At 40.3% G+C, this 26,446-nt stretch overlaps 1 protein-coding gene across 14 annotated transcripts in view; it reads left to right on the forward strand.

The window, feature by feature from the left end:
- The window catches only part of mbnl2 (muscleblind like splicing regulator 2), a 121,786-nt gene that overhangs the window by 68,730 nt on the left and 26,610 nt on the right, over positions 1-26,446 (forward strand). For 10 of the 14 annotated variants that reach the window (XR_004412376.1, XM_033023046.1, XM_033023044.1 and 7 more), the window contains exons 3-7: positions 9,889-10,053; positions 11,046-11,249; positions 16,405-16,668; positions 23,660-23,713; positions 24,366-24,513. Coding sequence is in view for 12 of the 14 variants with exons in the window: in XM_033023046.1 (XP_032878937.1) it covers positions 9,889-10,053; positions 11,046-11,249; positions 16,405-16,668; positions 23,660-23,713; positions 24,366-24,513 (835 nt within the window). In the remaining 2 variants the exon portion in view is untranslated. The remainder of the gene's footprint in view (positions 1-9,888; positions 10,054-11,045; positions 11,250-16,404; positions 16,669-23,659; positions 23,714-24,365; positions 24,514-26,446) is intronic. The other 4 variants (XR_004412377.1, XM_033023050.1, XM_033023056.1 and 1 more) reach the window with 1 other exon arrangement.

The raw sequence follows: 26,446 nt of genomic DNA on the forward strand, positions 1-26,446 counted from the left end.
CTCCCCCCATTCGCAACAAGGACAGAGTCCCCCTTGTCCTCACCTTCCACCCCATCAGCCGTCGCATCCAGCATATAATCCTCCAATACTCTCGCCACCTCCAACGGGATCCCACTACTGGCCACATCTTCCCATCTCCACCCCTATCTGCTTTCCGCAGAGACTGTTCCCTCCGCAACTCCCTGGTCAACTCGTCCCTTCCCACCCAAACCACCCGCTTCCCAGGTACTTTCCCCTGCAACTGCAGGAGATGCAACACCTGTCCCTTTACCTCCTCCCTCGATCATCCAAGGACCCCAAAAGTATTTCCAGGTGAGGTAGAGGTTCACTTGCACCTCCTCCAATCTCATCTACTGTATCCACTGTGCCAGGTGTCAACTTCTGTACATCAGCGAGACCAAGCGCAGGCTCGGCGATCGTTTCGCTGAACACCTCCACTCAGTCCGCCAACCTACCTGATCTCCCAGTATCTCAGCACTTTAACTACCCCTCCCATTCCCAATCTGACCTTTCTGTCCTGGGCCTCCTCCATTGTCAGAGTGAGGCCCAGTGCAAATTGGAGGAACAGCACCTCAAATTTCACTTGGGTAGCTTACATCCCAGCGGTATGAACGTTGACTTCTCTAACTTCAAATAGCCCTTGTTTTTTCTCTCTCCATCGCCCCCCCCCTCCCCCTTCCAAGTTCTCCCCCTAGTCTTACTGTCTCCAACTACATTCGACCTCTGTCCCGCCCACTCCCCTGACATCAGTGTGAAGAAGGGTCTCGACCCAAAATGTCACCCATTCCTTCTCTCCAGAGATACTGCCTGTCCCGCTGAGTTACTCCAGCATTTTGTGTCTAACATTTCCTTCAATTAAATTTTGAGTGTTTATTCATTTATGGAAATGCAAATTGCATTTATGTAGTGCCTTTCACTATCCTGGGATGGAAGCCCAATCATTGAAGTACCTTAGAAGATTTGACAGTGTTATAATGTTAGTGGCGCAGGAAGGAATTAGATCTCTCGGACTTCCACAAGCTGTTTTATGGTATTGTGATCATTTTTATTGATTGTAAGATAAATACTAGCATTGGGAATAACACCCGCTCTCATCAGTGCAGTCTGTGGAGATCTTTTATAACCCCCGAGCGATTAGATGGGGCTTCAGTATAACTTTCTTTCAAGAGGTGGTCAGCCTGATCACTGGATCGTAGAGTGTCAACCTTTGATTTTTTTTAATTAATACATCTCTGGAGTCCAATATGAATCCAGAACTTTCTGATTCAGATGTGAAACTAATTACAATGGAGTCATGACTAACAATTAAAATTGGGGCATGTAGGGGAATATGAACTCAGTCACAGGTTATTTTAAATTTGTTCAACAAATTCTAATCCTTGTGTTGTGTTTCTTCTAAAACTAAAAAATTAAAATTATATATTTTTTCATGGAGACACCTTACGAGACAATTTACTTGAGGCACAGCACACCAAATTTCTGTTTCAGTAATTGTTTACTTCAGTTAATACGCGACTGGAAAAATAACTAATTCTATATACACAGCTGTCCTCGACACAAACAAAGAGCTTGTATCGACAACAGCTGCAAAACAAAGTCACTTCCACTACAAGATGCATCAGCTGCTTTTCATAACTGGCAATTACGAGCTGCACAAAATAATATCAATACTTTGAGTGTTCGGCAGCAGCAATGTGAGAGAAAAAGTACATTTTGGTAGCTGCAGCATAAGTTCATAATTGATAGGAGCAGAATTAGGCCATTTGGCCCATCGGGTCTTCTCTGCCATTCAATCATGGGTGATCTAGCTCTCCCTCTTAACACCATTCTCCTGTCTTCACCCTCAAACCTCTGACACCCTGAGCATCTTTCATTTAAAATGCAAGTGAAAACGATTTGTTTGATTCACTTTATTGTTTTTCAGCACTGTATTTGGGAAATGCCTAACTTTTCTTCTGTCTCATCTGCGCAGCCCTACCACAAAACAATCACTGTGAAAGCTGCTGTAAACAACCAGCTGGGTACTGACACTGGGCCATTGTCATTGCTGCTTTAATAGAAACTTTAGGGCTGGACTGCCTTAAAACAATTCTGTCCCTGCACTTTTCTTCTCAAAAGAATCTGTGATTGTCCACCATCAGACCATTAACAAAAATAAATATTTTTTTCCATTACCTATATTCATACATTTTAATTGTCCTTCTCAACAGAACAATCAACTTTGCACATATGACTTCTTAAAGGGCATGCTCTCAAAACAGAAAGGTTTCCTGAATTTGAGTGTGTTTGCTTTTAATGTTTAAAAGCTCCTTTTTCTTTTCGGTAGTTTCATTTTCTAATTATTTCTAAATCCATTATTTTATGTCTCAATCAGGTAGTTCCTAGGGAATATAGAATCCACGTTCATACAATCCTGTTACTCCAAATATCATGATCAATTGGGAATAGGACCTAGAATAGAAATACATTTTCTCAGATGTTTCCTAAAGGAAATTGAATGCCAAATCACAATTGGAGAGATTAGGTTAATGAAGATACAGAGTTCCTTCAGTAAATAAGTCAACAGTGATGTAAAAATATATATTTTTAATAGTCATTTTAATTCATTAGCACCATTAAAATGGATTTCGGTGCACTAATTTACAGTTTTACTATTCAGATTAATTGCAAGAATATTTACAAAGATACTCATCTGATGGAAATAATGGGATTGCTCATAGAGTCTCATACAATTCACACACGCCAGTTTATCTATGACACTTAATGCTGATACATTAGGATTGCTATTTTAAATGGCAAAAAACGACGTAAATTCATCCTGACTAGGCAACACCTCCCAAGCAGTTCACAGACTCACCTAGGCCATTCAAACTGCCCCACAAAACCCACAAGCTCTACCACCGAGAAGGGCAAGGAGGCAAGAAGCCACATGGGACTATCACCATCTGCAAGTTCCCATCATCCTAAGCTGGAACTGTACCACCATTTCTTTGTGGTAATTGAATCCAAATACTGCAACTCCATACCCGGGAGACAAATAAAACTGAAGATACTGGGTCTGAGACAAGAACAGAAATGCTGGAAGAACTCAACCAGCCAGGCATCGTGGAAGGAATAACCAGTTAACATTTCAAGTCAAAACCATTCATCAGGACTGAGAGAGAGGGAAAGCAAGCAGGTGGCAGTAGCAGGGAAGGTGGGGGGTGGTTAGTAATAAGATGAAATGATGTAGCTGTGGAATGGACAGGTGAACTCCTTTGTTTGAGTAATGTATTGCTAATGTTGTAAGTCTGGGTGGTGGCATATAGTCTGGCCGACGAGGACTAAAGAGGCCAAATATACGTGAAAGGGAAGAGTGGGGTTGCAGAATGGCAGCACAAATAGTACAAAAGGACTGAAAGATAAAGTTATCCAAAACTGGAGACTCAGTATTTGGTTCTGCAGACTGCAATGTTTCCAAATGAGAAATGAGGCATTAGTCCTTGAGCTCAATACCTTATTTCGCTATAGGAGGACCTGCATCAGAAAGATTGCAACAGGTTCAAGAAACTCCCTCACCACCACAATTTACTTGAGGCAGTTTCATTATTTCAAACTATCCACAAATATTTCAATTGGTGTAATAAATTTTAAGTATTGCCAACATTGTAGCTACAGCAGGTTTAGAATGGTTAATCCCATTTAATTTATGGAGGTGACTAACTTGCCGGTATCTTTTAATTTTGAATCTCAAATTCCCAATTGTGGATTTTTCTTTTGCTCAACCAATAACTTCCTGATGTGCGAGGGTTCATGATTGATTGTTGCAGCATGTTGTGACATCCTTCCCAAATGAAACCTGCAACTTATTTGATAGATTTACTGAAAATGCAAATGTCAAGTTGATTATTGTTCTATTTTTCACTCATCTTTGACTTTAAACAAGCAATTTATCAAAATGTGCAGCAATTGTATTAGTCCTTGTTAGAAAAAGAGATTTAATGAGTATTTTTAATATTATAGTAACAGTAAATCGAGATCAACCCGGCTCCACATTCACAAACATTAAAATGTAATTGTAGTTTGAACACATTCAGTGTATAATTCCTAATCCTGAGTCGGTTTCCCTTTCAGATCAAATGATCAAAAAACTCCCAAATTAAGGCATTCAAGCATTATTTAACAATATTTACCTTGTGTTTACAAAAATTACCTGCGATGCAATATTTGAGGCCAGCTGATCCCTTAATAGTAGGTGCTCCATCTAAATTTTATTGCCCTTCTCCCCTACCCATTGTGTAATTTCTGGCCCTCTTCTTTGTTTCAATTGTTTCAATTGATTTGTTTTCATCACGATAAATCTCACCAACCTGATCAGATATATTTGAGGAGGCTGTGGGAAGTTTGAGAAGAGGTTGTGGTAGCCCTGGCTGAGATATATGAATCATTGTTAGACATGAGTGAGGTGCCTGATGACGAATGGGTGACTAATGTTGTGCCTCTATTGAAGAAGGGCTGCCAGGAAAAGCCTGGGAACTATAGTCCAGGGAGCCTAACATTTGTGGCAGGTAAGTTAATAAAGAGGATTCTGAAGGATAAGGATCATGAGGGGAATAGATAGAGTGAATGCACAGAATCTTTTACCCAGGTTAGAGTAATCAAAAATAAGAGAATATGTTGAAGGTGAACCTGAGGAGCAACTTTTTCACCCTGAGGATGGTGGGCATATGGAACAAGCCTTCTGAGGAGGTAATTGAGGCAGATACTATAACAACTTAGACACCAAGATACTTGGACAGGTACATGGATAAGAAATGTTTCAATGGATGTGGCCAAACACCAGCTAATTGGACGAGCTTGGAAGGTGGTATCTTGGTCAACGTGGACCAGTTGGGCCAAAGGGCCTGTTTCCATGTTGTATCGCTCTAAGACATCATGGATATATAAGGAAAGACTTGCAATCGTATATTTCCTGATTTTCCTGATTTTCTTTAGTACTTTAGAACCAATGAAAATCTTTTGAAAAATTTCACTGTTATAATATGAGAAACACTGTTTTCAACGTTTACACAATAAGTTCCTGCACAATGAATTGTAGAAATTACCAGATAATTTTTTTGTTTTCAATAATGATTACAACAATGTCTGTGCCGAACATGATGCCAAGACAAACTCTTATCTGCCTGCACATGATTTATATCTGTCCATTACCTGCATCTCCATGTGCCTATCCAAAAGCCTCTAAAACATCACTATTGTATCTGCCTCCACCCTTTGCAGTGTGTACCAGACACCCTCTGTGTTAAAAAAAAAACTTGTCCCGCACATCTCTTTTAAATGTTGCCCCTCTCACCTCAAAGCTATGCCTTTAAAGTTAATGTGCTATATTTATTTATTCTATATCTGATGTGCTTGGATGGCATTCAATACAAAGCTTTTCACTATACCTTGATACAAGTGACAATAATAAACCTAAACCCTGTGATATTTGATATTTCCATCCTGGAAAAAAGGTTCTGACTGTCTACCCAATGTATGTAATTTGAGGAATAAACGTTATCCAGGATACTGATAATACCTTTCCAGTGCCTCTTCAATGAAGTGCCAATGGATCACCTTCCACTATTTGAAAGTGTAGGGAGAGTGAAAGACAGCATTGTTCTGTCGAACATACAGTATTATCTAAATACTGCAATTGAGTCTCAGCTGAGGTTTACGTCTCTGTGATGGCATTTGACCAGCAACCTTCTCACTGTTCAGAAATATCAGTGAACTTGAGGAGAAAAATTGAAAGTTAAAATGCATTTTAAAAATTGTTTATCTATAATAACTAAAAGTCTCATCTTGACCACTTCCTGTCTGCGCTGTATATTGATTTTAGAAAAAACGCTACCCTATATCTTTATGATCTTTGGCCATCCTACTCACAGTCCTGAGGCAGCCCCGAGGATTTTTCCGATCGATGAAAAATAAAAAAGTAATGAGTGTTTAAAAAAATTTGATATCAGCTGATTGGTCCTCTTGCCTGTCAATCACCATGATGACGGTAACGCCCCTTCCGGGGTGGGGGGGCAGGACTATAAAACCACGGATGCCGGGACGTGAGTCAGTCACTCTGGAAGATCGCGAGGGAGAGACCACAACTGTGATTCTAAGCTGTGAATCAACTGAACAGTGAGTCTGCAATGTACTTGCAATAAATAACATATAACCATATAACATTACAGCACGGAAACAGGCCATCTCGGCCCTTCTACTCCGTGCCGAACACTTATTCTCACCTAGTCCCATCTACCTGCATTCAGACCATAACCATAAATGATTTGTTAGCCCTTAATGAAAATGAAATCTGTTTGGCCTGCCCTGTGCTTGAAACTGCAATGGAAATGGAAATGAAATGAAAATGCAATGTGCTGAATGGCCTGCCCTGTGCTTGAAACTGCAATGGAAATGAAAATGCAATGAGCTGTTTGGCCTGCCCAGTGCTTGAAACTGCAATGGAAATGGAAATGAAATGAAAATGCAATGAGTTGTTTGGTCTGCCCTGTGCTTGAAACTGCAATGGAACTGGAAATGAATTGAAAATGCAATGAGTTGTTTGGCCTGCCCTGTTCTTTAAACTCCAATGGAAATGGAAATGAAATGAAAATGCAATGAGCTGTTTGGCCTGCCCTGTTCTTGAAACTGCAATGGAAATGGAAATGAAATGAAAATGTAATGAGCTGTTTGGCCTGTCCTGTGCTTGAAACTGCAATGGAAATGGAAATGAAATGAAAATGCAATGAGCTGTTTGGCCTGCTCTGTGCTTGAAACTGCAATGGAAATGAAATGAAAATGCAATTGGTTGTTTGGCCTTCCCTGTGCTTGAAATGGAAATGGAAATGAAATGAGTTGTTTCACCTGCCCTGTGCTTGAAATTGAAATGGAAATGAAATTAAATGAGTTGTTTGGCCTGCCTGAAACCACTAATTTCGGCCCACAAGGCCCCTATTAGCCAAGAAATCAGTCCCTTTTGCCAAAAATACCCAGAGGAGCATTTTTGCCCAAAAGGCCCGTGCCAGGCCAGGAAAAGTCCAGAAAAAGTGCCTTTCACTCAGACTTTTTTTTTTTAAGAGCCCCTTCAGCCCATCAGGCCTGCACTAGCCCAGGAGGGGTCCCTTTGGCCTATCAGTAAGTATTCCCCCTGCAAGTATTAAACCTCACCCCAGTATTTTTCTCCCGACCTCCTCACCTCTGCTGACACTGGTTCCCTCAACATCCTCATCCTCCTCGACCTGAGCGCAGCCTTCGATACAGTGAACCATAACATCCTGCTCACCAGACTCAAAGACCTCGGCATTGAAGGCTCTGCACTCAGCTGGCTCCGTTCCTACCTTTCCAACAGATCCCACTTCATCTCTCTCCACAACCACACCTCTGTTACAGCCACAGTCACTCAAGGCGTTCCCTAAGGCTCCGTACTCGGCCCCCTCCTCTTCATCATCTACATCCTCCCCCTTGGTCAGATACTCCGCCACTTCAACCTGGACTTCCACTGTTACGCCGATGACACCCAGATCTACCTCGGCACCAAATCCCCCCACAACACCCCCCCCCCCCTCTCCCATATCAACTCCTGTTTGTCAGCTATAAAAACCTGGATGCAACATAACTTCCTCAAACTCAACAGCGATAAGACAGAATTCCTCCTCATAGGCTCCAAAGCCACACTCAGCAAAATCAATAACCCCACTCTCACCATCGACGGCACCACTGTCTCCCCATCTCCCCAGGCCCGCAACCTTGGCGTGATCTTTGATTCCACCCTCTCCCTTGAGCCTCACATCCGCCATGTCATTAAAACCTCCTTCTTTCATCTCCGCAACATCGTCAAACTCAGACCCTCTCTCACACCTCCCGCTGCTGAAAGACTCATCCATGCCTTCATCTCCTCCCGACTGGACTATTGCAACTCACTTCTCCTTGGCATCAGCTCCACCTACATCAACCGACTCCAACTGGTCCAGAACGCAGCCGCCCGATTCATCACCCACACCAAATCCTGGCATCACATCACTCCAGTCCTCAAACAACTTCACTGGCTTCCCATCTCCCACCGGATCACCTACAAAATCCTGATCCTCACCTACAAAGCCCTCCACCATCTGGCCCCCCCATATCTCACTGACCTCCTCTCCCCCTACCAACCCTCACGGTCCCTCAGATCGACATCAGCCGGTCTCCTCTCCATCCACAAGTCCAACCTCCGCAGTTTTGGGGACAGAGCCTTCTCCAGGGCAGCTCCCAGGCTCTGGAACTCCCTTCCCCAACTGATCCGCAATTCCGTGTCCCTCACCATCTTCCAGTCCCGCCTCAAGACCCATCTCTTCACCTCTGCCTATCCTTAGCCCCACGTCCCCCTCCCTTTTCATCTGTGCATTAATTTGCCTCATATTGTGTTTTGAATTGAATTCTGTCTTTACTTTGTGTACTAGTCTTGTCTCTACTATTTATTTCATTCCCCTTACATGTTTTTCCTCGACCTGCTAAATTTTTGTAAGGTGTCCTTGAGACTCTTGAAAGGCGCACATAAATAAAATGTATTATTATTGGCTCCCTGTGAGACCCAGGCCAGGATAGACTTTCCTCCTTCATTGCTGTGATCTGTAGAAAAAGATGAAAAATGTCTAAAATTGATTATCCATACTCTCCCCCTTCTCTCTCACAATCTCTCACCTGTTTTGGGCAGAATTTCTGGCAGTTTCTGAGCTGCCAGCCCACCAGCCCAGAGTGACTGAGCTGCCAGCCCACCAGGCCTGAGTGACTGAGCTGCCAGCCCACCAGGCTTGAGTGACTGAGCTGCCAGCCCACCAGGCATGAGTGACTGAGCTGCCAGCCCATCACGCCTGAGTCACTGAGCTGCCAGCCCACCAGGCCTGAGTGACTGAGCTGCCAGTCCAAAAATCCATTTGGCCCACAATGTCCATACTAGCCCTCTGGAACCAGTCCCTTTGGCCCACAACACCCATACTAGCGCTCCAGAAAGCTTCCCCCCCCCCCCCCCCCCCCCCACTGGCCACCAATATTGGAAATGGTAGAGAGGTGGAATATTGCGTCGGGGGACCAGCCCTCCCGTGTGAACATGGGACCCAACGGGTCCCACTTAGTCTATTTTTTCATAAAGATGTCTAATTATTTTTCTAATTTAAGGAGCTTTGGATATCACACTTATTTTTGGGGAAAATATATCAAGGGCCAATATGTCTGAACTGCTGCAGCGAAAATGGCCTGATCTTTGTCTCTACAAGAAGCAATTAAATAAAGCTTTGCAGAGTGACACTAACTCACCAGTGAAGTTGTACATGTATAGATTATTTTCGCAATGGAATTTTTGAGAGATTTGAGCAGACGTAGTTTGCATGGCCAGTGACGCATGGTGCAGAAATCAATATTCTGGGGCACATTTTTTAGGTGCTTTAAGATGGAGGTATATTTACCACGATGCCTGGCTTGTTGTGTTCTTAAATCATATCGATATACTTTTAAAACAGTGTGTGTGTGTGTCATTTTGCTTTTGAAACCTATTTCCTCGAAAACCAGACGCAAAAACGCTGAGAATTTTACATATCTATTTAACTTATGATTTCAGAAATTTGCTCAATTATTTCTCCAGATTTTGAATAAGATGGTTCACAAAACTCAATTAAAAGTATCATCGAAAAGTACACAGGATTAAATTGTAAAATGATTGAAATCTAGCTTATTCAACAACTGTTCAGTTGTTTTTATTGTATTATCATCCGATAAATACTTGCACTCGATTTGAATAAAGTTCAGATACTTGTTGGTCGAATATAATATTGGAATTTATAAATAAATATGCTGAGTGTCTTTTTAAAAAGGTTTCTGAACCTTTATTTCATCTAACAGGGTCGATGCACAAGAGAGAACTGCAAGTACCTTCATCCACCAATGCATTTAAAAACGCAGTTAGAAATTAATGGACGTAACAATCTCATACAACAGAAAACAACTGCAGCTATGCTAGCACAGCAGATGCAATTCATGATGCCAGGTGCACAGATTCAACCAGTTGTAAGTATATATGTATTTAAAGCAACAGCTTCAAGAATTAAAAGGATGCTATGGGGGGAGGAACCTACTTGTGGTGCAACCTTAATCCAATTACCATTTTCCCCATCATGTTTAGATCCCAGTTGTGAATACACAGAATTAGCAGAGTAAAAGTATAAAGGGAATTGTCCTTAAGTTGTATTCATACACCTTGTGATTATTGTAACACTAATGCAGGTCTAGAAGCAGTTACTCTACCTGCAGACAAGACATTGGGAAGACCCGCTAGTCCAATTCATTTCATATTCTGACGGTTTTTCTTGAGATTACTATTATATCTTCTACCAGCTTCCCATTATATGTTATTCATCTGGTAGAAAATGTATGAATAGTAATATCTTTTTTAATATATTTACTTCAAGAAATGTATAAATATCCAAATATTTTACACTTGCACAATATCAGAATCTAAGCAAAACATTACTCATCCTTGCTTTGTCAAGTTGAGGGCCTTCAATAGTTGGCGAGCTGTTCTCTAACTTCTTGTTATTTTTATTAGTCCTGTTTAATACTTTGGGGGGGAAACTAAATTATTTGATGAAGGAAGCTGACGTGTTTGTCCAGAGTAGTTGAAATGCCCTCCATTTTACCTTTTCCCAATAGTACCGTATTGGAATCATAAGCATTTAGTTACTTGGTCTTGGAAATCTCATGGCTCATCTCTGTTTGGGATATCATGATGTATTTATTACTAAGTTAAAATGTTCCAACTGTCAGATTCAATTATTTTTATGTTGAACGTAATACCATCATTGTTTCATTTTTCATAGCGAGCCTTATGTTAACTTCTAGAGTTTATTTTCTTGAAACTATTAATAACATACTTTATCTAGAAATAATTCTAACTCTTGGGTTTATTCAAGAGAAATATTTTACAAAGCTGTATTTTATTCTGTGTGCAACTTGGTCTCTTTTTAATATGATTTTGTAAACATGCTCATTTTTCTCCACAGGCCACATTTCCAATGAATCATGGCGCAGGATTAAATAATCATGCTTTTAGTTTTAGCCCTTTCCTGGCACCCATGCCTCACAATGTCGGATTAGTTCCAACAGAAATGCTCTCTAATCCCCCTGTCCTTGTCCCTGGAAGCCCACCTATGTCAGTTGCAGGACCAGGAAATGTGCAGAAGCACATGAGAACAGACCGATTAGAGGTAATGTCATGATGTTAATTGAATTCAGCATTGAAATATAAATGTAACCTAATTCTGGTTGATCTTTCTTTTATCCTTTATAACATTACAGAAATTGTTGGAAGTAGACTATGGTCTTCCAAATCTGTGGAAGGACATTATTGCCATAGAGGGAATGCAGAGAACGTTCACCAGACTGATTCCTGGGATGTCAGGACTTTCATATGAAGAAAGACTGGATAGACTTGGCTTATACTCGCTAGAATTTAGGAGATTGAGGGGGGATCTTATAGAAACTTACAAAATTCTTAAGGGGTTGAATAGGCTAGATGCAGGAAGATTGTTCCCGATGTTGGGGAAGTCCAGGACAAGGGGTCACAGCTTAAGGATAGAGGGGAAATCCTTTAGGACCGAGACGAGAAAAACATTTTTCACACAGAGAGTGGTGAATCTCTGGAACTCTCTGCCACAGAAGGTAGTTGACGCCAGTTCATTGGCCATATGCATCTAACCTTGATGATGCATCTAACCTTGAGTTCCTCTTGGTTAGATGCAGACCGTTCTATCTGCCCAGAGAGTTCACCTCCACTGTTGTGACTGCAGCCTATATCCCTCCTGATGCTAATGCCAAGCTTGCAATGAAAGAGCTGCATACTGCCATTAGCAATCAACAGACGCACAACCCCGAGGCAGCCTTCATTGTTGCGGGTGACTTCAATCACTCTAACCTGAAGACTGTACTCCCCAAATTCCACCAACATGTCTCCTTCCCCACTAGAGTAGACAAGACACTGGACAAAGTCTACACCAACATGGCTGAAGCTTACAAAGCCATCCCCCTCCCCCACCTTGGTCAGTCTGATCACGTCTCATTGTTCCTGCTCCATAAGTACTCCCCACTCATCAGACGGGTTAAACCAACTGTGAGGACAGTTAAAGTCTGGTCAGAGGAAGCGGACTTCACACTTCAGCAGTGTTTTGGAAACACTGACTGGAAGGCGTTTGCAGCCCAGGCCACCCTTGACTCCCACACGGACATTGATTCCTACACATCCTCTGTTCTGGACTTTATAAACTCCACCATCAATAGTGTCACCTCCCTCAAATGGTGACCATATTCCCAAATCAGAAGCCATGGATGAACAGCGAGGTCAGGCTACTGCTGAAAGCACGGGACACCGCTTTCAGGTCAGGCGATGCTCGAGCCTACAGTTCAGCCAGGGCTAACCTGAAGAGGGGCATCAAGAAGGCCAAGCACTGCCATAAGCTCAGGATTGAGGAGCACTTCAACAACAACTCCGACCCCCGACGCATGTGGCAAGGCATCCAGGCCATCACGGACTACAGACCCTCCAACACCACCCCCACATCCAGCGACGCCTCCTTCCTTGAGGAGCTTAACCACTTCTATGGCCGCTTCGACAGGGACAATCTAGAGACAGCCATCAAGGCTGTGCTACCTGCCGATCACCAACACCTCACACTCACCCCCTACGACGTATTCGTGGCACTGAGTAGGACTAATGCACGTAAAGCTGCTGGCCCTGACGGCATCCCCGGGCGCGTGCTCAGGGCCTGTGCTGCGCAGCTGACAGACGTCTGGACTGACATCTTCAACCTGTCACTTGCCCAAGCAGTTGTCCCCACGTGCCTTAAAACCACCTCCATCGTGCCAGTGCCAAAACACTCCACTGCGGCAAGCCTCAACGACTTCCGCCCAGTTGCACTTACCCCCATCATCACCAAGTGCTTCGAGAGGCTGGTCCTGGCACACCTCAAAAGCTGCCTACCCCCCACACTGGATCCCTATCAGTTTGCCTACCGCAAGAACAGGAGTACAGAGGATGCCATCTCAACGGCACTTCACTCCGCCCTCTCCCACCTCGACAACAGAGACACTTACGTAAGAATGCTGTTCATCGATTACAGCTCAGCATTCAACACCATTATACCATCAAAACTGATCACCAAACTCGGTAACCTGGGCATCGACCCCTCCCTCTGCAACTGGATACTGGACTTTCTAACCAACAGACCCCAGTCTGTTAGGTTAGACAAGCACACCTCTTCAACCCTCACCCTGAACACCGGCGTTCCACAGGGCTGTGTGCTGAGCCCCCTCCTCTACTCCCTCTTCACCTATGACTGCACACCTGTACATGGTACTAACACCATCATCAAGTATGCAGATGATACAACGGTGATTGGCCTCATCAGCAACAACGATGTCGGCCTACAGGGAGGAGGTCCAGCACTTAGCAGCATGGTGCGCTGACAACAACCTGGCCCTTAACTCCAAGAAGACCAAGGAGCTCATTGTAGACTTCAGGATGTCCAGGGGCGGCACACACACCCCCATCCACATTAACGGGACGGAGGTGGAACGTGTTTCTAGCTTCAGGTTCCTGGGAGTCAACATCTCCGATGACCTCTCTTGGACCCACAATACCTCAACTCTGACCAAGAAGGCTCACCAGCGTCTCTTCTTCCTGAGGAGACTGAAGAAGATCCATCTGTCTCCTCAGATCCTGGTGAACTTCTACCGCTGCACCATCGAGAGCATCCTTACCAACTGCATCACAGTATGGTATGGCAACTGCTCTGTCTCCGAACGGAAGGCATTGCAGAGGGTGGTGAAAATTGCCCAACGCATCACCGGTTCCTCACTCCCCTCCATTGAGTCTGTCCAAAGCAAGCGTTGTCTGCGGAGGGCGCTCAGCATCGCCAAGGACTGCTCTCACCCCAACCATGGACTGTTTACCCTCCTACCATCCGGGAGGCGCTACAGGTCTCTCCGTTGCCGAACCAGCAGGTCCAGGAACAGCTTCTTCCCGGCGGCTGTCACTCTACTCAACAAGTACCTCGGTGACTGCCAATCACCCCCCCACCCCCCGGACACTTATTATCACTTATTATTATTTATTCAAATCATTTGCTATGTCGCTCTTCCAGGGAGATGCTAAATGCATTTCGTTGTCTCTGTACTGTACACTGACAATGACAATTAAAATTGAATCTGAATCTGATATTTAAGAGGGAGTTAGATGTGGCCCTTGTGACTAAAGGGATCAGAGGGTATGGAGAGAAGGCAGGTACGGGATACTGAGTTGGATGATCAGCCATGATCATATTGAATGGCGGTGCAGGCTCGAAGGGCCGAATGGCCTACTCCTGCACCTAATTTCTATGTTTCTATGTTTGTGCAGAATGCAAAGAAAGAGGGGGGAGTCCCTTTGCAGGCTTGTATGATTGTAATGGGAGTTGAAAAAAAGGAGAGGAGCTACATTCAAATCTATGAACTGCGACTTCAGCTAGAAGCTAGTTAATTGAAAAAAAAAGAGGTGAAAGGACCAAGGAGTGATAAAATGTGTGATCCATTGAGAATGCACAGAAGGGAGGGAAATTTGTGTCTGGTGATGGAACCATGTTGGACCTGGTGGAAATTGCAAAGGATTGATTGTGGAGGCTGGTAGGGTGGAGGAAAAGGACCAGAGGATTTCTGCTCTTGTTCCGTTCAGAGTGAGGGGGTGGCGAGCACGGGTGTGGAAATAGCGGAAACACAGTCAAGGAATTTGTCCACTATTGTTGGTTTGGGAAGAAGAATAGCATCTCAGATGCACCTGTGCGGAATTTCTCATCATCAGAGCAAATGCAGCAGAGGTGGAAGGACTGGGAGAATAATGGAAAATGGTGGAATGTGCAGGTCAGTAGCATCTGTAAAATGAGAATCAGTTACGGTTTCAGATCTACGACCCTTCAACAGAATTGAGCATGGAGTGAGGTTGTTGTATTTACATTTAGAATCATTGACCTGAGTGTCCAGGAAGTAGGTAAGGTGCTGTCTCAGAATTATTTAAAAACATAAGGTAGACAAAAGTGTTGGAGAAACTCAGCGGGTGCAGCAGCATCTATGGAGCGAAGGAAATAGGCAACATTTCGGGCCGAAACCCTCCTTCAGACTCCAGTCTGAAGAAGGGTTTTGGCCCGAATCGTTGCCTATTTCCTTCGCTCCATTGATGCTGCTGCACCCGCTGAGTTTCTCCAGCACTTTTGTCTACCTTCGATTTTCCTGCAGTACCTTCTTAAACCAGTTATTTTAAAACATGTTTAGGAAATTGAAGGAGGAAATGTCAAAAATTGAAATGATTATGCATGTGTGGGTTGTATGAAGCACATCCTCATCCTGTAGTTTGATTGTAGCAAAATTGCAAGTGTCATTTGCAGATTTTGTACTCTCCAAACCCAAGTGTATGCTTTCCAATAACAGTTATGCCATAGAGATCAAGAGAGCAATCTCTGACTGATTATTAATAGAATTTGTTTCCAGGAATTTTATAACTGTATGTCTCTACGCAAAGCTGATTCCAGGTGAAATTGGCAATCTTGGGACACTCTGCAAACTCAAATCTAAAACCTCCATGTGACTCAATATGTGACATATGTAGTTACTGAACTGATGAATGATTAAAAATATGTAGTTACTGAACTGCTGGATGATTAAAAAACATTTAATCTAATATTATTTATCTTCCCATTTCAAGATTAGAAGAACGAGTAAAATGTGCTACTTATCAGCAAGCTGTATAGGCAAATAACCATTTTACTAATTTCCATATTTTTACTGTACCTTCTTTAGATGTTTCTCAATCTATTTTTTTAATATCTTCAGATTTAGCAACACAAAACAAATTTAGATTTTAATCAGATCGCAACCAGATCATTAGAATCTAAACTGAATTAATTATACATTGATCCTGCCAAACTAAATACATATAGTACAGTTGCTCTGAAATGTTGTCTTCAAAAGTAATAATGATTGCTAAATTAATGAACTTAATTTGCCTTAATAAAAGGTTCGCATGGATTTCTTGCAGTTGTTACACTGAACAGTATATACTTGAAGAGGGTAATGTTCACATAAAATCAGAGTTCTCTGAAACATGGCAACTTTAGTTCCAGTGATATATTTAATAATAATAATACACTTTATTGTCAATATAGTGTAAATACATACAATTAAATATTTCAGCACTGTATAATTTTTGTATGTATGAATGATTTTTTTTCATGTTCACCCTTGGTTGTACAGTAAAGTATCGTTTCTTAGCTCTAAGATGCTTAAATGTTAACCAACTCCATTAATCTAAGCACAGTGCAACTTTATTCTTTCTGGCAGGTGTGCAGGGAGTTTCAACGAGGGAACTGCACTCGGGGTGAGACTGACTGCCGTTTTGCTCACCCTGCAGACAGCACAATGGTGGAAACCAATGACAACACCGTAACTGTCTGCATGGATTATATCAAAGGTCGATGCTCAAGAGAGAAGTGCAAATACTTCCATCCCCCTGCGCACTTACAAGCCAAAATAAAGGCAGCTCAGCATCAGGCCAACCAGGCTGTGGCAGTAGCTCAGGCAGCTGCTGCAGCAGCAACTGCAATGGTAGGTCATTTATTGAGGTAAAATGCTATACCTGAACAGCAAATCTATTACACTACTCAAACATAAATCAACATAGCATTTTTTAAAGATGGAAGTCACCCACTGTTGGTGATGCATCTAATGCATTTGTTTTAGAAGCATTTTTATCTGTGTCAATTGCAATAGAAAATAAGAAATATTGCGGTTAATAAGCATTACTCCTATTTAAATATTGCGATTAGTGCAGCAAAAGAATAACATTCTACGCTGTTTTACAGGAGCAATATCAAAGATTGATGCTAAACCAGAGTGATATTAGCGTCAAAGAGGTTTTACAGAGTCTTAAAGGAGGAGAGAAGTGGGGATAGAAGGTTAGGGAGCAAATTACAGAGCATATGGATTGGGAGCCCCAGGTAGAGCAAGTTTGGAATGAGCAAGAGGCTAAAGTTAGAGCATGATGGAATTGGAAACAAGAAGAATAAAAAATGGAGCATTGCATTAAATAAGAGTTAGGGTAAATTGCTGAGAGTGATTGGGGAACGGAACTTGTAATAATTTAATGTAGAGACAGCAGAGCTTTACATTGTTTGAGATTCACCCCTTATCAGAACAATCGACTTGGTGAGATATATTTAAAACTCAATGCACGGATGAAAAGTAGAAGGTAATTTATGTTTTGATCAGAAAGGAGATTGGAAAGAGAATTATGTGTAAAACCTGTTGGGCGCTGTTAAAACTAACAGTTTGAAACAGTGATTTGCAGTGTTTCAAACACGTTATATGCCACACTTTAACCAGCTTTATGATAGTAATATAATTTAAATTCATCTAATCCCAAAAACCTTTGTTTTTGATAAATTAGCATTATGCATATTTTTATTTTACCATGATATAGTCAGATGCAGATTTGTCATGCAAACCAATAACAATAGGGCAGTAATTGATATTTGAATTGATAAACCATTCTTGGAGGACTAATTTCTAGTCCCACTATAATTTAAGAGCAATGAAGGAGAAATGTTTTTTTTTCACATGCCTAAGGTCCTCTTTTCTGCTTTGTTTCAGGTTTGAAGTTGCACTTTCTGCCAATAAATTGTCTGTTTTGGTGTAATTTATCCACATTTTTTCTTTCTCTGCAGCTATTGCAGCAGAGTTAATCTTCTGTTAGTCATACAGATATTTAAAGTTAAAAGGTACTTTAGGCAATAATGTGATCAGGATGAGAACAAACTGAATTTGTGATGCAATGCTACAGGATTCAGCTTCCTAGAATAGCATAACAAATATTAGATTTCTCTAGTATTCGTTCTAATGTCAACCTAATGTCGCAGGAATAATCAATTTCACCAGTTGGAAATTACACCTATCTCTTAGCATATTGTAAAAATGCTAACACCCTCCAATGTTGACCTGAACTGTAATGGTTAGAACTCTTACAGGCTCCAGATCCACTGAATCACTGAGGGGGCTATGTTGCTGCATTTATAGTGATTAGAAATATACTTGGGAAAGTCAGTCAATGTTGAGTGCTGGAATATACTTTTACATTGGATATTTAAAAAATATCTTTATTAATGAGGAAGGCATGGTGCGTTTGTCTACATATGAAGGTAGATCTGCAATATTTGTACTATGAAAAACTCCTTATAGTTGGCTTCTTCCCTCATTCCCTAAATATTTTTTTGTCATTGTTAATCCCAGAGGTTTTCCTTTTTTTAAAGAAAAGGTTTATTCCGCTTTTTTTTAAATTTCATCCCATGCCCTGCGAGTTGTCAATCATTAATACTATTTTCCAATGCAAACTATAATAAATGACATTTGCATAGCAGTGAAATACTCCTAGATACTAAGGGTTTGTTATGCGGTGTTCCAATGTATAATCTGTAGGCTTTTGCTTAATTTATATTCCTTATATTATAATTCGAAATAATGTAGTTTACTGATTACAAAATCATGGCATTTGAGGGAAAAATAGCATTCAAATTTACTAAACATTTGTGCAATTCCTTAGGGTTAATTATTCTACCTTTAAAATGTGAATTGACTTCATATTCAGGCAGAAGTATTTATAGGCCAACAGTTACTATAATTGTAAATCCACCGGTTCTATTGTTACCAAGGTTATATGAGCACCAATTCTGCGGAGGGCTAATTTTCCTTTTATAAGTTTCACGCATTGCAATCTAAATTGATAAAGCTCCACGCAAATTAAATTATGAACTTACATGAAAATGTCACTGTGATCTTGTTGATTAGCTGTACTAAAAATGATCCCAAATTCCTACATTACATAAAGGCCTTAAACCTGTCATTCTGCTGGTTTATTTCACCTGGCCAAAATTCCTTTTGTTCTAAATGTCGATCACTAATTTGGGGAAAATATCATGTTTGAACTGTGCTCTGTAAACTGAGATGTTCCACTTTGATCTTCGTGCCCAAGATGAAACATCTTGGAGGTGGCGTGGTGCAGATTCACAGGATTGATTCCAAGGATGAGGCGGTTAACACACGAGAGGAGTTTGATCCACATTCACTGGAGTCAAGAAAAATGAATGTTGGATGTCATTGAGACATCAGTAATTCTGAAAAGGATTAATTGGGTTATGTATTTCTTCTGACTAGAGCAAGGGTGCATAGTTGTTGGAAATATGTTTGGTTATTTAGGAGTGAGATGATAAGAAATATCATGGTTGGTGTTTCACCTCATTGTTACTTTGTGCACCAACTCTGTAAAACCCTTTGATTCTCTTAATATCCATAAATATATCAATCACTTCCTTCTTGAATATACTCAGAAACAGGGCTTTCTCATTCCTCTTTGGTACAAAATCCCAAAGATTAATTACCCTCTGGTTGCAAACAAATTTTCCATCTTAAACCTGAAAAGTATAAACTATACTTTGATCCGAAACCGCTGATTCTAGGGCCTCAGCCAGTGGGTCAAACGTCATCTATGTCAATCTTTTATCAGAATTTTGTACATTTCCAAGAGACCCTCTCTCAGTCTTTTGAACTTGTAGGCTATGTCTGTTTTATCTCATATTCCATGAATCAATCCGGTAAATAATTGCTGCACTTCCTCTAATGTAGTTACATCCTCCTTTCTTACAATCTCCACACAATATTCCAGTTGTTTCATCAGGGCCCTTCATCATTGCAATTAGACATCTTTGCTCGTAATACCTGCATTTTATCTTTCAAAGATACAAGGACACCCAGGTCCCATGGAATATCAACCGGTTTCAGTCTCTCACCATATTTTAAAAAACCATCATACTTCTCTTTCTTTTATTTCTTTTGGAAACTAAGTCAGGCATTTTAGCCTTGTTAGAAATGTTCATGGGAATTGTGGACATTTAATTGGAAGGTACAGGAATCAAATGTGACGGACAAACTTGTTTAAGTATTTGAGGAAGAGGAAAGAGCTGCAGAATGTCTTTTGGTAGTTCCACCTCTGAGGGGTCATTTGCAGAACGGAAAGTTGCAAAATCTTGGATGAGGAAGTTGTGCTAAGGTACATGTTACGGTGCAAAAAGAAAGGGAGGATGAGAGATAATTAGAAGCCATTTGATCTAACATTGGGAATGGGTCAATTTCCCAGAATATAAAATTAATATTTAATTAATGCTATATGTTGAAAAGGTCAGACTTTAAGCTTGTAAAAGGTGAGTTATGTATCAGAAACCGATGGCCGTTCTTTCAGGGATTAAATATATTTATTTTAAAAATGCAATGAATGTTAAAAGCTGTTTGATAAAGTGTATCATGAAGATTGAGATCAAATATTTTATTTGAAAGGACTCATTTCAGGATTCATTCCTACTTTTGGTGTAGTGAGTAAGCATTTCAGCTTCATTAGAGAAGGAGATCAGTGCTGGTCAGGCAATGCTTTATTTGTTTGCAGTCCATGTTCTCAAAGATTAATCATCAAGGATAAATCACAAGGTTAAACTCCAGTTTAGGTACAGGTTGAGATTTGTTTGCAATAGGCCACCCACCAGTTATATATCTTGTCAGACTTTTACCATCAAGGAACTTAAATATGTTATGCAGCTGACCTGATATCACTTCCAGCTGAAGTGGTTTGGGAGCCCCTACTTGACCTTGATTATGATGGACAGTGAGAGTTGATGGGAATTCTGTGGCAGAATTGTCCTGTTGACTTTCCCATATCTAGTTCTTGTCAACTCAATGCTGCAGGTAAAATCTAAATGTGTGATTCCAGCGACCACAGAAACAGGAGTAGGCCATCCATTTCCTCTACGAAGTTTCAAAGGCACTGGAATGCTTTTGAGTATAAGTATTGAAAGTACACAATTGTGATGAAGCTATGCATCTCCTTCCAACTCCAGACAGTCAAGCCCATCTCTACAGAAACTGACAAACTAGTTCTCAATAATCCTATACGTGAGAGATGGGGCTAATATTCTGAAATGCTTCAATGGGACTATTTTGGAGAAAAATGTCAGCTTGTGGAGGAATCCTAGACAAGAGATCATAAGTATGTAGCTACTCCTAAATCCAATGAACACGGGTAAATGTTTGCTATGTAGTGATACATGAAACTCGCTTTTACAAGGCTATTGAGGTAAAGAAAATGCATAATTAAGGAAATGTAAGTAAAATAGAAATGAATAGAAGGATACGTTTGAAGAGGTGGGATAGGGAGAGGCTTGAATCGAGGATAAGCAGCAGCATGGACTAATTGTGCTGAATGCTTACTCCTGTGCTATGTTCTTCTATGTTGTCTGGCTCCCTACATGTATCAGTTACGTTTTCTAACTGAGTAGATGCAGTCTTCATTGCCCATTCATTTTGTCCATCAAATATCTAATACCCAGTTTTTTCACTACCCTGGACTTTTACTTTTGCCCATGAAACTTGCAGCCCATGCTGAATCACACTGAAAGCTTTCTAAATTGCATATTTGCTCATCTGCTGATCGAGAGAATAGCACTGATCTTGTGGCGAAGGCCAGATGAGAGTCCTGTTCAGCATTTGAAGAACTGTGCCACAGAGTCATACAGCACAGCCACAGTCTTTTGGCCCATCACATCCATGATGACCATCAAGCACCATATATATTAATCCCATTTAGCAGCATTTAGTCTGTAGCATGGTGGAGAATTCAGTTCATTGTGCAATATGGTTGGGGTTGATCTCCAGCCAACTGCATTACTCTACATCATGTGGGATCTGTACTAGAAAATATATTATTTGTAAAATCATAAGGCGCATAGATAAGCGGATGGTAACAACCTTTAACCCAGGGTAGGGGAGTTTAAAATAAGAGGTCATAGGTGAAAGGGGAAAGATTTGAGGTGGACCTGAGGGGCATGTTTTTCATGCAGAGGGTGGTTGGTGTATGGAGTGAGCTGCCAGAAGAAGTGGTAGAGGTGGATACAATTACAGCATTTAAAAGGTATTTGAACAGGTACAGGGGAAGGAAAAAATTCCCAAACAGGCAAATTGGACTGACTCAGGAAGGCACCTTGGTCAGCTTAGATGTGTTGGGTTGGCTGTTTCCGTGCTGTATAACTCTCTTCCAATCTACGCAACAGCTTCTTGAGTTCAGTTCATGTCTGACTTGCCTGAATTAATTTATGTTCGTGATTTGCTTGATGAGAAAACCGCATTATATTGTCTTAAATTCTCATTGAAAATTCAAAAAGAGACTGCTATCTGTGGAACTTGTGTAAGAAGGAACTGCAGATGCTGGTTTAAACCGAAGATAGACACAAAAAGCTGCAGTAACTCAGCAGGACAGACAGCATGTCTGGAGAGAGGGAATGGGTAATGTTTTGGGTCGAGACCCTGAATCCCATCCCCATTATTATTCCTTCACTGATATTCCCCTCTTAGGTGCCTACTTAAACATGCCTATCCAAATTTCTTCAAAGGTATTGGTTGATTCTATTTCCACACGCCTTGCAGGCAACAGACAACATAGTCCAAGTCATAACTATTCTGAAAAACAATTTTCCCTTATAAATTTTGTCCAAAATTTAAATCTGTTGCTCTTGTCCTTGAATCTTCAACTAATGGATTTTCTCTCTCTTCCACTTCTAGCCCAGGCATGATCTTGTACCCTTTCTAGCATACATGTGTACTAAGAAGTCTATACCTCAAACATAACACCATTCCATCTTTCACCCATCTATTTCCCATTTTGACGTGCACATTTTTAGTTGATTAGTCAGTCTCTAGACAAACTGGTCCTCAACAGTCCATCACTTCTCAAACTTCACTGCTTTAGAAACCACTGCACCATCTAGGAAAATTTGACTAAATTGCACATAGCTCTGTTCACATCTAACTTTGGACAGATTGTTGCACTATTATTGAGAATCTGGCTGAAACGGATCAGGGAATAATGTGAATCTTAATGATCTTTCCGATGAGAATATCCAGGGTTAATCATTATTCTGCTTTAATCAGGAATATATCCTGAAAAGGAAAGGGATAATATAGCAGTCTTTCTAAAATTAAACAGTAATTAAATGATTAGCTTCCAAGAACTTTTTACTGGGATGGTTATTTTTGAGAAGGGAAAGTGGTCTTTTGATGGTTAACTGCCTCTGAAAGATGCAGTTAAACGAGCAATGCAGAATGTAGCCATCTATGTGTTTTGTTAGAGCCTGATGATGCAATAACTTAATTATAAACATGATTATTGCACACCGTTTGCACATGTTGTTATTAGTAATAGTTAAAAGATATTTGTGTTTTGCTCCCTTTATGCTTTTAACAAAGGTACAGTAAATGCTTATTTTGCTGTACAGTACTAATTCAGTATTTGTAACTGCAACCTTTGACAACTCATTTTATGCATGCTATGTGTTATGTATGTTGTATACTGCATTCAGGGTTTTGTTTTTTGTTTTTTCTCCTCACCTACCTGCAATGTACTGCTGCTCCCATGATGCACTTCTGCTTGCTGTTTACCTGTATGTTAATACGCTTGAATCCCATTGGTCCATTGCCATCATATGCTCGCTGCCTGCTATTTAAGACTCAGTCGGCTGCCAAATCTGTGAAACGACCCCTCGAGGCAACCTTTGACCTGGTACTTTGACCTTTCACCTTCTTGCTTTGCATGCACTAGCTGTAGTAAACTAGTATGATAACTTAGATTTTATTTTAATTTTATTTAAAGTGCTTTTAGATGTTGGAAGGATATATTATTCATACTAACTTAGTGTACTGATCATTAAAAAGCAGCAGTGTACTAAATGTAAGGTTATATTTCTGAATATCAGATTTTTGCTCTTTGCGTTTCAGGTGTAGCAGCAAATAGCCTATGCTTTTATATAATGTAGCTTAAATTAATAACTAGTTTGTGTTTTTATGTTAATATGGGGGTCTTGTGCCAATGTACTCTTTTAAAATTGCTTGTTAGTGTCATTCCCAAATTCCAAATTAGTGAAAGAATTTTCGTCAAATGTATGTTTTTAGATCAGGATAACTCAGGCTTTTAAAATATTGCAGATTATTATTATGTAATGTAGTACTTTCAAATATCACATGGTAAAATATGCTGTGTCATTTTGCTTTGTTAAAAAAGCCGCTCTGTGCCTTTACAGAAAGCTTGTGTTCAGACAGAAGTGTTTTCGGCTGCTTTGAATACTATGATACTTTCAGTGCATGAAATAAATTTGCATACTGTTTTTCTCTGTTTTTTTTAATTATACATATCTTACTAAATCCCTCATTCACAGGCCTTCCCACCTGGTGTTCTTCACCATTTACCAAAGAGACCAGCCCTTGAAAAAAGCAATGGCACCAGCACAATCTTTAGTCCGAGTGTTTTGCACTACCAACAGGCTCTAGCCAATGCACATATGCAGCAGCAAACGTTTTTTCCAGGTATGTCCTTTACCCCCTACTGCGAATGATATAAAATTGCACTGTTAATTTGATCAATAAGATGATGCAACTTTCGAACCACGAGTTAAATGTTCAATGTTATATATTAATACTTTTAAACCTTTGCTGGCACTCAGTAACATGCTAATGAAGTAAACGGCTTTAAAAGTGCTGTGTTTTAGTTATTCTGGTAAAACAAGACTCAACAGATAATGCCTTTGATGTTGTACCGTGAGACCTATTTCCTTTGCATATTTGCTATGAACCTGGTTCAAGTTCAAAGAAATGTTCATTTGTTTGGGATTACAGAAATGGCTTGGAGACAGGTTGTGTTTTTTTTTGTACAGATTGTCTTTAGGGCTATTCATAGTATTTTTCATCAAGCAGGTTTAAACTGATTATGCTAAAAAAATAATAATTTTAATGGATACAGTGGTTGTGAAATTCTAATATTTAAAAGATTGAACCTTGTTAACAATTGATACTTAAATCAAAAAATATTATTTGGAAATAATATATTTAGTTATATACAATGTTTTAACATTTTAAAGCTTATTTTTCTGCATGTGAATACAGTTTTTTAGCACATCCTTTCTGACAGCAGTGCCATCAATCGTAAAATTTACTGTTGATCCAACAATTAAACACCATTAAAATATTCAAATATGGTACACTATTAAAAACAAACATTATAAAGGTAAATCCATCATTCAATTGATGTTGATATCTAAAAGCAGAAAGATTCAGGCTGCGGCTGTTTATTTTTTCCAGCTTGATTATCTTTGAGAATCTTGCAATAACTAAATAGGCCATGCTTTCCATTCTGCCAGTGAGGGTTGTCCAGTTAATTGCTCTTTGTCCATTTCTTATCCCTCCTTGACTAATTAGTCACTAATGCTATTAAATTCACATTCATTGGCACTGATTGACCTACCAAGAAAGGAAAACCCAGGAGAATAAATGTAACTATTTCCCATTATTTATGCAGTCATTAAAACAAATCTGAATACAGGGCTTTGTGTTGCATATTTACATTAAATACTTTGCCACTCAAACACAAGGACTAACAAAATTGTGAAATTTATTCTGACCATAGGTTGTAAAGATCACTCGTGTAATATGATGGGTACCAAGTACTCAGCTATAATATTAACAAAAATATACTGTTATTGACCTACTTGAATATTCATGGTAAATGACTTTAAAGTACTTGGCAGATGTGTTTTATTTATTTGAAAATATCGGTACAGTTGGTCTTTTGTTCTCATAATTTGATGAATAGAGTGTTTCTCCATGTACATCAATGATGTAAATTTGCTAAAAAGTGGTTCATTCGGACTTTCTATACTTGATGCATGCTTTCTTGTAACAATAAATCAAATTATTCAAGTTCCCTGAAAATTAATTAATACCATCGCTAAAAATCCCATAAATAAGCATTGTTCAAAATTCAAGATATTTGCAATTATGCATCTTTTCCTTCATGCCTAAAGTACGAAAGGCAAATTAACAGTGGCCATTTTCCCATTTTGTTATTGTTTTGCTATTCTACACAAACTACATTTGAGCATTGTACAGCCAAAGAAGTGCAGGTTTGTAGGTTAATTGGCTTGGTAAATGTGAACATTGTCCCGAGTGGGTGTAGGATAGTGTTAATATGCGGGGATCGCTGGTCGGCGTGGACCCGGTGGGCCGTTTGGCCTGTTTCCGTGCTGTATCACTAAACTAAACTAAAATAATGAAATCGCCCACCTAACATCTGCAAACTGATTTTTTTTTTTGCCTTTTGCTTCATCTTTAAAGTTGTTTTTCTGTCGATTGTGTTTTCAATGGTGATTAAAACTCCTAAATTACCCAGTTTCACCTCCAACTTTGTTATAGATTCATCATATGTTTTACTCTCTGTTCTAATAATGTAACTGACTTCAGAAGG

This window comes from Amblyraja radiata, chromosome 6, assembly GCF_010909765.2.
Source record: "Amblyraja radiata isolate CabotCenter1 chromosome 6, sAmbRad1.1.pri, whole genome shotgun sequence".
NCBI classification, from domain to species: Eukaryota; Metazoa; Chordata; class Chondrichthyes; order Rajiformes; family Rajidae; genus Amblyraja; species Amblyraja radiata.